General features: G+C 46.8%; 1 protein-coding gene across 1 annotated transcript in view; it reads right to left on the bottom strand.

Moving 5' to 3' along the window:
• Positions 1–12,222, bottom strand: part of TARBP1 (TAR (HIV-1) RNA binding protein 1) — a 58,768-nt gene extending 46,546 nt beyond the window's left edge. The window contains exons 1-5 of the mRNA XM_040967884.1: positions 11,298–12,222; positions 8,221–8,318; positions 5,852–5,921; positions 3,529–3,677; positions 1,398–1,450 (exon numbers count right to left, since the gene is read on the bottom strand). Coding sequence (XP_040823818.1) covers positions 1,398–1,450; positions 3,529–3,677; positions 5,852–5,921; positions 8,221–8,318; positions 11,298–12,222 — 1,295 coding nt within the window. The remainder of the gene's footprint in view (positions 1–1,397; positions 1,451–3,528; positions 3,678–5,851; positions 5,922–8,220; positions 8,319–11,297) is intronic.
• Between the last annotated feature and the right edge of the window lie 2,233 nt (positions 12,223–14,455).

Raw genomic sequence — 14,455 nt, 5'->3', positions numbered from 1 at the left:
TCCAGTTCCCTGCTTGTTGCACATGCCAGGATCCCATAGAGGAGCTGGTTAATGTCATGGCTGCTCCACTTCCCATCCAGTTCCCTGCTTGTGGCCTTGGGACCCTGTACCCATGTGGGGAACTGAAGAAGCTCCTGGCTTCAGATCGCCTCAGCTCTGGCCTTTATGGCCACTTGAAGAGTGAACCAGAAGACGGAAGATCTTTCTCTCTGATCTCCTTCTCTCGGTAGATCTGCTTTTGCAATAAAAATAAATAAATTTTTTTTTTAATTTGAAACACGGGCCAACGGCTCAATTGGTTAATCCTCCATCTTCAAGTACTAGGATCCCATATAAGCCTCGGGTTCATGTCCCAACTGCTCCAACCCCTAACCAGTTCTCTGCTAATGACTGGGAAAGCAACAGTGGGTGGCCCAAATCTTGGGACCCTGGACCCACAAAGAAGCTCCTGGCTTTGGATGGGCTCAGCTCCAGCCATTACAACCAACTGGGGAGTAAACAAGTAGATGTTGGCTGTTTCTCTCTTTGCTTGTCTTTCTCTCTGGCAATCTGCCTTTGTAATAAAAGTAAATAAATCATTTTTTAAAAAATGAAAAACAGGGGAGATATGATTCAAGAGCAAAGACAATCCCCTCTGCCCCAACTGAGACCAAGGCACAACACTGACAAAGTCTTCTCCCTGCCAACATTTTCAGATCACAAAGCGGTAAATAAGCAGAAAGATGAGGAAGAAGTGCAGCCACTGCCAGACAAGGCAAGGAACAAGGTTAGATGGCCTCTTGTGGTCCTGCCCTGAAGTCAGACGTACTGATGTGAATTCAAGGCTCATGACACTGACAGAGGGATGTACAGTTACACAGAGTGCTCAGTGTGATTAGCAGACGCAAGACAGAGAGAGGCATGAACAGGCACACATCCCCAGGGAAGAGGCACAACTACACAAACAACATCTGGGGAACGTGGATGAAAGCTAAGTCTCACAGCTTTTCTACAAGTTGGAAACTATCTCAAAATAAAAAGTTGAAACAAGACACATGTTTGAACTTACTGGTTAGTCAACACCACTACAAGCTGCAAAAGGACAGAAAACAAGAGTAGAGGCAAGGACGTGAACTTTTGTAAGATTTAGTTTTCAAAGTCCATCGTTGGAGGGATTCAAAGTAGGAAGGGAAACAAGAAAACCAATATATATGTATGTATGTATATATATATATATATATAGAGAGAGAGAGAGAGAGAGACATAACTACATGATTTTTTTTAAAGTTGACTGCTTAGAAGGCAATATAAGTTATGGCTCAAATGCATAAAATAATCTGGTCATGTTTCCTAAGATCCCATTTACTGGTCAAACACACAGCATTGCACTACCGCTCAAAAACGGAACATCTGCTTACCTGCCATACAGAGAGCTCTCGGAAAGAGCATCCATCAGTGGTCCGATGATAAACTAGGCAAACAAGAGAGAGGCGATTGACGTTTAGTTACAAGGGCCACTTGGACGTGTCAGCCCTTCCTGACTGCACTTCCTGCTACAGGAGGGCAGCTATAAACACGGCTGAACTCTCACACTGCAGGTTAACTGTGATGGACTGAGGAAACCTGCAGCTCAGTAATGAAAGCCATGATGGGCCCAAAAAAGAACAACACTGTGGCAAAATGTGTAAAGTTGTCACCATGATGCCAGCATCACATATGGGTATGGGTTCCTGTCCCAGCTACTTTGCTTTCTATCCAGCTCCCTGTTAAGGTGCCTAGGAAAGCAGCAGAAGATGGTCCAAGTGTCTGGAAGATGGTCCAAGTGTTTGATTTCTGCACTTAACACTGAAGACCCGGGTGAAGCTCCTTACAGCCTTCAGCGTGGCCCAGCCCCGGACACTACAGCCACTTGGGGAGTGAACCAGCAAACAGAAGGTATCTCTGCCCACTCCCTTCTCTCTATAACTCTTTCAAAATTAATAAAGAAGTTGTGAGGTATTTTTTTTTGAGATTTGTTTTTATTGGAAAGGCAGATAGAGAGAGAGAAGGAGAGACAGAAAGGTCTTCCACCCACTGGTTCACTTCCCAAGTGGCTGTAACAGCTGGAGCTAAGCTAATCTGAAGGCAAGAGCCAGGAGCTTTTTCCAGGTCTCCCACGTAGGTGCAGGGCCCAAGGTCCTGGGCCATCTTCTACTGCTTTGCCAGGCCACAAGCATGGAATTGGATGGGAAGTGAAGCAGTCAAGATATGAACTGACACCCATATGGAATTCTGGCAGATACAAGGTGAGGATTTACTCACTAGGCTATCACACCAGGCCCAATAAAAAAAATCTTAAAAGATACAAGGCATACAAATAATAAATGCACACTTGGAAATAAAAGGTAGCAACAAAAGAAAAAAATCTCAAGCCATTTTACTTAGTAGATAAAAGGAGAAAACTTATAGCACAGAAATATTAATATACACTTGTCAGAAAGCAAATTTCCATGAAGAGCAAGAATAACATGAGAGTGCAGAAAAATGGTACACATCAAAATACTGCAGCACATATACTGACAACTAGAAAAACAGACTTCGCTTTCTCTAACTGGGAGGCACATGACTTGAGTAAGTGATCAGGCACTGTAAAATAACAAATTCACAGCTGTAATCCTCACAGTCTCTTCCTGACAAATCAAGTATACATTCCAAGAAACCTAGTCCAAAAGGCAAATCCCTGCTTAACACTGTAGATAACAATGATTCAGCCCAGGGAAGGAGCACCCGTCACCAAGTAGTAATCCCTCAGAGCCGGGAGGAAACACCATCTAAAAGTTTCTATGCCACAGTTTTGAAACTCTTGTGCAGCACCAACCATTTCCTCACCTTGGCAATGATGCAGCCAGGTCTACCATTTAGTTTGTCAACAAATACCACAAGCTCTTTACAAACAAGAGACCTAGTTTTAGAAAGCTAAGATGTGTTGTGTACAGATCAATAAAATGCACCTTTTGGGGAGTGAATCATCACAAAGAAAACCTCCTCTCCATTTGCCTTTCCAATTAAAAAAAAAAAATCTTAAAACAAACAAATGAAAAACGCACCTTTCTTGGGGCAGCGGCGTGACAGGATAAAGCCACCACCTGTGACACTGGCATCCCATGTGAGCACAGATTCAAATCCTGGCTGCTCCACTTCAAACTCAGTTCCCTGCTAATACACTCAGGAATGCAGTGGACTGTGGTCCAAATCCTTGGGCCAGGGCTCCTACATGGGAGACTCCCAAGAAACTCCTTTCTCATGCTTCTGACTTCAGCCTAGGGAAGCCCTGGCTGTTGGCAGCTATTTGGGGAGTAAACCAATGGATGGAAGATTATCTCTCTCTCTACCTATAACTCTCTGCCTTTCAAATAAATGAATCCTGAAAAAATAGTTCTAATTAGTGAAAGAAAGAAAGCAAGCCAGCCAGCCAGCCAGCCAGCAAGCCTTCCTCACAGAGTTCTACCAGATACGTTCACCTCGCACTTTTGGACAAAACGAGCAGAGACCAGGACAGGCCACCCTTACCTCCAAAAATTCTGCAGAAAATGGAAGCAGCTTTGTTTCATACAGCTCCAAGAAATGGATAACACCTTCCTTGGTCAGGATTTTGTTTTCACTTTCAAACATTCTTTTATAAATACACAAGTGCCAAGAGGGGTGAAAGAGCCAACATTCTGTGGAAATAAACATATCATGTTGATATTCAATTATTTGCTTCTCCACGAAGGCCATATATTCATCAGTGCTTCCACAGAGGCCATGTACTCACCAACGCATACATGCTCCAACACATTAACTTCATAGTAAGAGGAAGCTTGTTGTAAATCACACGGAAAGGGGTTTTACTGAGCAACTACAGTGGCTTCAGTACTCAAGGTTGCCTATTCAGCTGTTTCCATGTAGAATGCAAATTAATGCTACTACTGCTCCCATATACAATAATAAATATTATCCCACAACCATAGGTTAAAACTTCAGATTTGCAGTGGGTCCAATCAGTTTTTTATCTTAACCTGCGTGGGTCCAATTTTTAAAAAGAAATTTCAAATTGTCATTCCTCTGCTTAAAATGGTTTTTCATGGCTCTGGGAAGAAAGTGCTCGCCAGGCATCAACAGGTAGGGAAGCCCAAGGATCCCTGCCTCCTTCTGCTCCACAACCTCATCAGGGCTTCTGGCCTCTCCTCAGGGCCTGTGTCCCGGATGCTGCCCCCTATGTAGGGAGCATGGGGTCCTCTTGGTCACCCTCCGACAGGCCTCCCCTGATTACCTGGCCCTTCAAATCCTCCCTTACAAGTTCCCTTCACAGAGCTTTCTGCTGTCTCACGAAAAAAAAAAAAAAGATCAAATGAAAAACACTGCCTCCGTGTCACCACTTTACCCACAACACATAGGCTTACACTGCTGGACACCAGGTAAGTATCTGTTAGTAGCTATTAAGGAAGTTTCAGAAACTTCAAGTGCAAACGGCATTAAAACATAATATGAATTTTTGTAAACTTTTGGAAGCTCCCTGCAAATAATGATGAAGTAAAAATGAAATAAATGTATTTCATACTTCTTGTTCTTTTGAAATATCATTTAATTGTAATATATAAAAATTTGGAATTTTTAACTCATGACATTTTTAGACATCACTGCCTGCAATTTACACCAAGATGTGTGTCTGACTCTAGCAATGGTCATCTTTCAAGGCAGTCACTGTGGTTTGGTACGACTTGTCAAAGTCTGTAGATCACTCGAATGTGATCATAAGAGCATAATTTGAATAGTAAATGCATAAGTGAAGTCACAACAAGATATGTTGAAATTCTAGTCCTAGGTGGGACCTTGGACACGTATGATTTGTGAAAAAGCCCAGTGTACCCACAAGCATGCATAGCAACCAGCTGAATAAAGCTCAATTGCTGAGGAGCAAACTGTTAAAAGTGGCAATTACCAGTAGGCACGAAGACCTACATATCTAGGATGATTCTCATGTACAATTATATCACTCATATGAATACAAAACACTGCTGGTCTGCCTTTACTTATCTCATAGATCTTAATTTCTTAAACTCATTTTAGGAAGCTCCAGCCTCATATTATTTCTCCTAAAAAAAAAAAAAACCTTATCATACTTGAAAAGTAATGATTTAGAACTTAAAAAGTATACTTAAAATCTTGGAATTTTATCCAAAACACAGATCACTGAAGCCTGCCCCCTCCCAAAAGAACCCTAACAATCAACAGAAATGAAGACTGAAAAGCAGCAGACATATATTCATACCAAAGAGCTGTGATAAGGAATGTAGAAGAGGCACTGCGGCACAGCATGTTAAGCCACTGCCGACAACACTGGCATCCCACGTGCCTGCATGAGAGCACCAGCCTGAGTCCTGGCCGCTCTGCCTTCAATCCTGCCAATGCACCCTGGCACCAGCCAAAAGCCCAAGGAGCTGATCCTCTGCCACCCACACGGGAGGCCGGGAGGGAACTCTTGGTTCCGGCTTCAGCTTGGCCCAGCCTTGACTATTGCAGCCAAGGGAGTGAACCAGCAAATGGAAGATCTCTCTGTAACTCTACCTTTCAAATAAAAAGTAGATATTAAAAAATACATATATCTTCTTAAAGACTATTTAAGAATATAGACAAACAGCTGTGGATACACTGTTAAGGGAAATAAGCCTTCCAAACCGCCTGCTACAGAAAGTTACCACCAGCCATTACCTTCTGTGGCAACATTACAAGAGGAGTCCTGCTTTTTCTTTACATTTCTGTAGTTGTTCCAACTTATCTATAATGAATAAGTCCAAGTTATAACAAAGCGGGGGGGGATATCAATGTAACAAAAAATAAAAGTAGTAATTACCATTTTCCTCTGACACCGCATATTCAAACAGATTGTTGAGCTTTGGTAAGACTGGTTTGATAACGTGTATCTAAAAAATCAGAGAAAAAAAAAAAACCACAGGAAATAAAAACAGGCCTTTAAATTCTTCGGGAATTTCTTTTATTAAGATAACAGCAGCTATTTGTTTTGTTTTTTTTTTAAAGATATATTTATTTTATTACTAAGTCAGATATAGAGAGGAGGAGAGACAGAGAGGAAGATTTTCCATCCATTAATTCACTCCCCAAGTGAGCACAACAGCCGGTGCTGCGCCAATCCGAAGCCAGGAACCAGGAACTTCCTCCGGGCCTCCCACACAGGTGCAGGGTCCCAAGACTTTTGGCTGTCCTCGACTGCTTTCCCAGGCCACAAGCAGGGAGCTGGATGGGAAGTGGAGCTACCGGGATTAGAACCGGCACCCATATGGGATCTCGGCGCGTTCAAGGAGAGGACTTTAGCCACTAGGCCATGCTGCCAGGCCCCAACTATTTGGTCTTATAACTAAGAAACCTGATGCTGCCAGCCCTTGAATCATGGTATCAAAGTCAGGCACGAAAACTGACACCAATTCATGGGACCTCGGTTACAATACAGGTACAGTTATGTTTTTAAGTATGTAACATATTTCAACTGTCCTGTGAAACAGCTAGGGCTGACAGTACTAATACATCACCAAGAGGAAAAAATACTGAAATACTTTCTATAGTGATGCAAGCTGTTCAAAGCTACAAGTTTAGAAACAGAGCCAGATACCAGCAAGGTGGTATATCATACTAATCCTCCACCTGTAGTCTTGCAATCTCTGTATGGGCACCGGTTCTAGTCCTGGTTGCTCCACTTTCAATCCTGTTTCCTGTTAATGTGCCTGGGAAAGCAATAGAGGATGGCCCAAGTACTTGGGCCCTTGCACCTCCATGGGAGACCCAGAAAAGCTCATGGCTCCCAGCTTTGGACCAGCCCAGCTCTGACTGTTGTGACCATTTGTGGAATGGACCAGCAGATGGGAGATCTGTGTGTGTGTTATCTCTTTCTCTCTATAACTCTTCCAAGTAAAATTAAGTAAGTCCTTTAAAAAAAAAAAGGCAGCACTGGTAAAGTTATAAGATACCTTTACCACTGTTTAGCTTATGCATCTTTCAAAATACAGGTAAATCCAAGTTTCTACATAAATAATAGAGGACTTTTGCATCCACTAGAGCAAACCATAATATTTATTTGACCTCAGAAATGCTTTTTCTTTTCTAAGATTTATCTTGAAAGACTTACAGAGAGAAAGGGAGAGACAGATCCTGCATCCTCTGGTTCATTTCCCATGCAGCCTCAATGCCTACAGGGGGCCAGGTCAAGGCATGGAGCCATAAGCTTCATCCAGGTCCCCCACGTGGCTGTAGGAATCCAAAAACCCAAGCCATCCTCCTCTAGGTCATCAGCAAAATGCTGATCAGAAGCCGAATAGCTGCAACTGAAACCGGCCCCACTGAGGATGCTGGCGCTGCAGGCAGCAGCTTTATTTAGTATGCCAAACTGCCAGCCCCAGAAACGCTTTTTCTTTTAACCCGTTTCTTTACATCCATATGTGTACATCTTTAACACATATGAATATTTATTTCAACCCACAATCCATGCTTGGTGTGTACATGGGAATGACACCTTTCAGCTGACCCCTTAGTGGTCCACAACTTACACACAAGGAACTCTTACAGAACCGCTTTTCAAAGTGGGGTTCCCAGAACAGAGCACAGTCCTCACCTGAGAAATGCCAAACATCCAATCATTCAGGCCCCACCCCAGAAGTACAGAATCAGAAAGACTGAGGATTGGGGATGGTGCCATGATGTAGCACGCTCAGCCCCCGCCTGCAGCACCAGCATCCCATATGGGCACCGGTTCATGTTCCAGCTGCTCCAATTCCACTCCAGCTCCCCGCTAATGGCTTGAGAAGAGCAGCAGATGGCCCAAGTGTTTGGGCGCCTGCCAACCCTGCAGGACACCCAGAAGGTGCTCTCGGCTCCTGGCTTTGGCCAGGCTCATCCCAGTCACCGCAGCAATCTGGGGAGTGAACCAGCAGCTGGAAGATTGAGATCTCTGTCTCTCCTCTCTGTTTAACTCTAACTCCAAAACAAACAGATCTTTTTTTAAAAAAAATCAGATTAAATTTTTATAACTTAAGTCAGCTAAAAACATTCTTTAATTTCCTGAAATGACACTCAATTTTGAATTACATTTATGCCAATAAACAAGGCATATTTAGATTATTTCATGTTATATCCAACTTAGTCTTTTTTAAGCAATGTTCAAAAAAAAAGTACCCACTGTAGAATTTTCTAAAATATGAAGAAAACACTTACCTGATTTCCTTCAAGAGTTTCCATAATTAAAATATAATTTTCCCAAAATTTTAGAAGCTCATCTTTTTTCTTATCAGACCACCAAAACAGACTTGGGCCTAGTAAGGTTTAAAGAGAAAATTAGTTTCTTCCTTTTGCCAACATCCTGAGTTTCTGAGTGAGAACAGTTCCTGATAATGTCACAATCAGCCAATGAAATATTCTCTAATAATGCAGGGTGTCCCTCGTTTTCACTGAATGAAAACCCAAACAGGAGCTGGCCTTCTAAAAGGGGTGCTTTCCTAAAATTAAAGGCATAACTTTGGAATGCTGGGTAGGGCTGGCAGATGTGCAAATGTAAATCCCACGTTCTCTCCTTAAGAAAATCAACAGCAAGAATGGAGAAAGCAGGAAAGTAGACAACAATACAATGAGGAATCAGAAAACCAGACCAAGAAAAAGCAGTTCTAAGGGGATCTGAGCAAAACCAAAACACAATTTGGTCTACAGAGCAAAATTCCCCCCAAAACTCAAGGACAAACCCAAGCAGCACAGCTACTGTTACGAAGTAGAAGTGCAAAGCAAAGCTAAGCAAGAGGGTCCCTCATGTTGTGCTTTCTCAACTGCCACAGCCTCAGGAGGAGGACAACTGACTCTCCAGAGGGGTAAGGCTGGGGGTCACTGGACAGAGGCCAGGCCTGCAGCTGAACCCAGCCATCCTGAAGGTGACGCTTCCACAAGCAGGTGCTCAGAGCCCCTCTTGCTGCCCTCTCTGGTCCGCAAACGCTAACCAGGGCCTTGCTGGCCTACCACTCTTCCAATCCAATGGAAAGCCCTGAAACCACACAAGAGATGACACAAGCAAAGGACTGGGCCAAATTGCATTCTAGACAGCTCCTGACCAACAAGCACCACTCGCGTGCTTGCAGTTTTACATTTGATTTTTGACTTCTGATTTTAAATACAAACGGGTGTCTCAGGATTATCAGCCATTTGGGGAAGTATCTACATTAAGGCTGTAGGCCAGGCACAACACTGTGGTGCATGGTGGTAAGCTGCCACCCGTGACACCAGGATCTCGTGTCACAGCACCAGTCCTGGCTGTTCTGCCTCATATTCAGATCCCTGCTAGTTCACCTGCGAAGGTAAGGGAGGACGGTCTGAGGGCTTGAACCTCAGACACCCACGCAGGTGACAAAGATGAAGCTCCTGGCTTCTGGCTTGACCCAGCCCTGGCCATTACATCCATTTGGGGAGAAAATAAACCTTTTTCTCTTTTTCTGCCTCTCCAGTAAATAAATTTTAAAAATAATAACAAAAGATCAAGGTTAAAACAAGAAAAAAATCTGGAAAAACAGTTACACAGGGAGAAGAAAACTTATAGGAAAAACTACCTTTAGCCATTACGGGAAATAACACAGTTCTAATGCGCAAGGTACATCAGAAACAGACATTTAAAAAAAAATCTTGAGAATCAGAATTTGACAGCAATAAGAAACTCAAAGAAAGAAATGAAAATAATAATAAAAACCCACTCAGGAAGTAGAACAAAGACAAGACAGAATAAATGCTTTGAAGAAGCATCTGAGAACAAAAAAAAGGAGGGCACCCATAGAATAATCCAATGTTTGCCAGAACCAAAGAATACCATTCCAGATTTAATAGGTCCATCAAAAGCTCCAACCCCGGTGTGAAAAGACCACAGCCTCCCGCACAGACAGATGCCTTCAAGAAGCCAAGATGGTTTCAGGCAACAGAGGATGGCTCCAGACTCTCCAATGGAAATGTCTTCCCAACAGCAGTTCTACCCCTAACCAACCGTGAGAGCAAAACAAAGGCATACCCAAGCTTCCACTTAGGGTCAAGAAAGCTGCAAGACAAACTTGTACCTATACCCCCAAAGGAGAAAAAAGGGTGGGGAGGAACCACACTCCTGAGAGGCCTATCAGAGGGCAGAATTCCAGAGAGTGGAGCACCAGAGCCTGCAGATGCACCATGCAAGGCCTTTCTCGGCTGGAAAGGGTGCCGGAGGATGCCAGTCAACTGCCAACACCTGACCCAGGACAAGAGGCAGGGAACCCTCCCAAACCCTCACTCTCCTACCTGCCCAGACAGGAGGTGAAAAGTGACTGCCTGAAAAAACGCCCCCTAGGCCTGGCCTGGCCTGAGCAGGGCTGCTGTTGCAAGAGGGGCAGGGATCCGGCCTGATACACAATGCACAGCTGCTCGCTGTGGGCACAGGGGAGGATGCCAGCACCAAGGATCTCCAAGGGACGACTTGGGGAACATATTTAACAGGTATTAGTAAGTCCAGCTCCTGACAGAAATACCAACAGAAATTTCGTGCGATGGATTCAAGGATACTCAATTCCAATACCCAAGATTCAATCCATACACTCATATGAAATTCATAGTTCATTTATAATGATTTAAGGAGTCAGCACAGTGGCTCAACAGGCTAGTTCTCCACCTTGAAGCACTAGCATCCCCATATGGGTGCCAGTGGTGTCCCAGGTGCTCCACTTCCCATTCAGCTCCCTGCCTGTGGCCTGGGAAAGCAGTAGAGGACAGCCCAAAGCCTTGGGACCCTGCACCCGCGTGGGAGACCTGGAAGAAGCTCCTGGCTCCTGGCTTCTCGCTTCCGACCTGCTCAGCTCTGGACATTATGGCCATTTGGGGAGCGGACCAGTAAATGAAAGATCTTTATGTCTCTCCTCTGTAAATCTGCCTTTCCAATAAATTAACTAAAATAATTTATTTAAAAAAAAAACTCAGAAAAATGTCTGTTAGACACCAACCCTCCCTTCCTACTAGAACGGATCTGGCACGTGGTAACGTAAATGGCGGAATGTGACATACTGCACGGTTTCAGGCCTTTTTCACAAGTGCCATTTTCCACCCTGCTCTGGATCTGTCCCCAACTGCAGCGATTTACACCCAGGCTTTTATCTCTGGGAGTTGGCGGGGTCATTCAAATCACCGAATTCCGTAAGGACCATGGAGATGACTACCGAGGAGTTGGACTTCGGGAAGCGGGTCTTCCCTTAGGGGAAGGGGTCATTCTGACGCGGGGCTGCAGGTGCAGAGGGGGCAAGTACCGTTTCCTTCCTGCGGACTGCAGGTGCAGTCGGCCCCGAGCTCCGCAGACACCTCCACCGCCCTCTGCAACAGGTAGCGCGCTCGCTTGCGCGTCAGGGCGTCCTCCGCCTGGCCCAGCCCCGCCTGCACGGTCCTCCAGAAACGCCAGCAGCGCCGGGCATCCGGCCCCTCATCGGGCGCGCAGGGGGTGCGCCCGGCGCCCGGCTCAGGCAGCAGCTTCTCGGCCAGGGCGCTCAGCATCAGCAGCTTCGGCCCGACGCGATCCGTTCCAGGAGACGGCACCGGCGCGGCCAGCCCGGCCCACACGGCCCGCAGAGCCGCCCCACCGCACTGGGCCAGCGCCGGCAGCAGTCGGCAAGCCACGAGCGCCGCCGCCTCCTCGGCGAGCCCGGCCTCCTCCTCCTCCTCCTCGTCTCCGCCCAGCGCCAGGGCGACGGAGGCTCGTGCCACCCGCTCGAGCAGCGGCCCGTCCTCGCGGGGCCGCAGACAGGGTCCCACGGCTGCCAGCACCTCCACGGCCGCCTCGGGGTCCGGGGCGCGCAGGTCCCGCAGCGCCTCCTCCGCCAGCGCGGCCGCCAGCGCGGGGCCTCCGGCGAGGCGGGCGCACGAGCGCAGGGCCGCGCCCGCCGCCCTCAGCACCCGGCTGCGGTGGCGAGGCTGCTGCGAGCCGGCGTCCGGGCAGCCCGCGGGGCGCCCGCCGCGCGCGTCCCTCAGCAGCGGCACGAGGTAGCCCACGGCGACCTCGCGCGCCGCCTCTGCGAGCGCGCCGCCGCCGCCACGCGCCGCCTCATCCTCCAGCCGCTGCAGGAGGAAGCGCAGCGTCTCCACGCGCTCGGCGGACGCCTCGCCGCGGCACAGCGCCCCGAGCAGGACCCGCGGATCCCGGCTCTGCGAGAGCAGCGCCTCCGTGAGCACCCACTCCATGAACCGCGCGCGCGCTGCCGGCTCCCGGCTGCCAGAGGAAGGCGCAGGCGTGCGCGGGGGGCGTGCGCGCGCACCTGCCCGGCCGGCGCGTGCGTGCGCGTGCACCTGGAGGAGAGTGACCGCCTGGCTCCTTGCTTTACCCCAGAGCATCTTGGGCTCAGCACCGCCAGGAGCCTTCCTGATCCCTGTTGCCACTGCGTTGCTTACACTTTTTAGAGAGAGAAAGCTCTCGTAAAATGCTAATGGGGCGAACTCCGTCGTTGTGTGATTGGGGTTGAAGCAGTCAGGCGTGCCTGAGGGCACCTAGGCGGTGTACATCCAGTTACCTGCAAGTTGTTTTCAGAAAGCTGCACTCTGGACACCACCCAGAAACAGGCTGTCCCTGACGTGGATTCTGGACAACCTCATGAAATACGAATAATGACAATTCAAGGAAAATTGAGTGGCAGGGCCAACGGTGAATGCTGTCTAACAACAGCTGTGTGTTGAGAAAGCAAGATGCCCACGTGAGCTGTCACAGCCACGGGCTGCAGAACTTCCTCATCGCATGCATGTGCTCGTTGTGCATACTCAGCAGTAGTCCGTGGGCGTGTGCCTTTGTGACAGCATCTGCTACCGAGCCTGGCAGCAGCAAAGCTGCCTTAGAGTGCAGTGTTCCTTACTGGGTTCCCGGCCCAACACCAGGCACATTGAATCAGTGATGTGGGTTTTCTATTGGTGAAATATGGACCTTGTCAAAGGGGAAAACACAGTCCCTCCTTCCAAGAATTTGACAGGTAGTAAGCATAACAGATAAAAAAGAAATGGGTTGTTAAAGTTATTTCATGTAAGGTTACTTGAACTTCAAGTTAGCTGCCGTTACTTCAAACAAAACTTTGCCCATATGTCATTCATTCTGTTTCCACTAACAAAATGCATAAGGGATTCTATTTTAAGTCCGTTTAGAATGTCAGCAAATATCAATAGCTTTCAACAGAATATGCCAATAAATATTCACTTCAGCATGTGTTAATCAAGCATAAATGGGCAAAAGTCTTAGCAGTTGGGCAAAGAAAGCACTCGAAAGGGTGTCAGCACCACTAGAAAATGCAAATTCAAGCCATCGCGAGACATCACTTCACACTCAGAAGAATGGCTTAAGTTGAAAAGATGGAAGACACCAAATGGCAATGAGCAAAGGTGTGAGCTCTCATCAGTCGCCGGCGAGCAAATCGTACAATCACTTTGGAAAACTTCTTCAGGAAGTCAAACTATTCCTACCTACTTTATAATTTCACTACTACTCTTGGATTCTGCCAAAAATAAATGAAAACTGTAAGATTCGCCGACCACCAGGGAAGGAACACATCGGCCACGTATAGAAAGAGTTTAGATGGCCTTTATTCAGAGAACTTTGGTCACAGGCTTCCCTTCCCTGTGTAGCAGAAAGACGTGAAGCAAAGGGCTACAGAGGAAGAAGAGCTAGGGAGAGATGTGCAGGGGGTAGTTTAAAACCCCCCTGGCATGGAAGCAGAAGTGGGGGTCACTTCGGCCCTTATCTGGTGGGGAATATTGGCTTGTGTCCATCAATGATGCAGCAGTGACCCGTTGCCTGCGGGGCATGCCAGAATTCCTACCTTCCTTACAGGTCAAAGTGAGCCTCTGGCCTCCTCTGTTACCATGGCAACTGTCAAAAACATGCTAACAAAAAGGCTTATAAAAACAAGGTTTTGCAGCATTCGTTATTATATCCTAAAGCTTTTTTTTTAAAAAGATTTGTTTATTTTTTTTATTACAAAATAGGTTATACAGAGAGGAGGAGAGACAGAGAGGAAGATCTTCCATCCATTGATTCACTCCCCAAGTGAGCACAACGGCTGGTGCTGCACCGATCTGGAGCCAGGAGCCAGGAACTTCCTCCAGATCTCCCATGTGAGTGCAGAGTCCCAAAGCTCTGGGCCGTCCTCAACTGCTTTCCCAGGCCACAAGCAGTGAGCTGGATGGGAAGCAGGGCTGCTGGGATTAGAACCGGCACCCATATGGGATCCCGGTGCGTTCAAAGTGAGGACTTTAGCCACTAGGCCACGCCACCGGGCCTATCCTAAAGGTTTTAACAAGCTAAGGTGTATCAATAGCAAGTGGACAAATTGCATCTATGCATACTGCAATGCAATGAAGGAGAATGGTAATTGCCAATTACCAATGAATTGGTAATCATTTAATAATGAATTGGTAACAAATCTAAATTCTGCAG

Source organism: Ochotona curzoniae, unplaced genomic scaffold (genome assembly GCF_017591425.1).
Source record: "Ochotona curzoniae isolate NIBS_2020 unplaced genomic scaffold, NIBS_Ocur_1.0 scaffold_4683, whole genome shotgun sequence".
In the NCBI taxonomy this organism is placed as follows: domain Eukaryota; kingdom Metazoa; phylum Chordata; class Mammalia; order Lagomorpha; family Ochotonidae; genus Ochotona; species Ochotona curzoniae.
The sequence above is the reverse complement of the archived record's forward strand: the minus strand, read 5'-3'. Positions and strand labels throughout refer to the sequence as shown.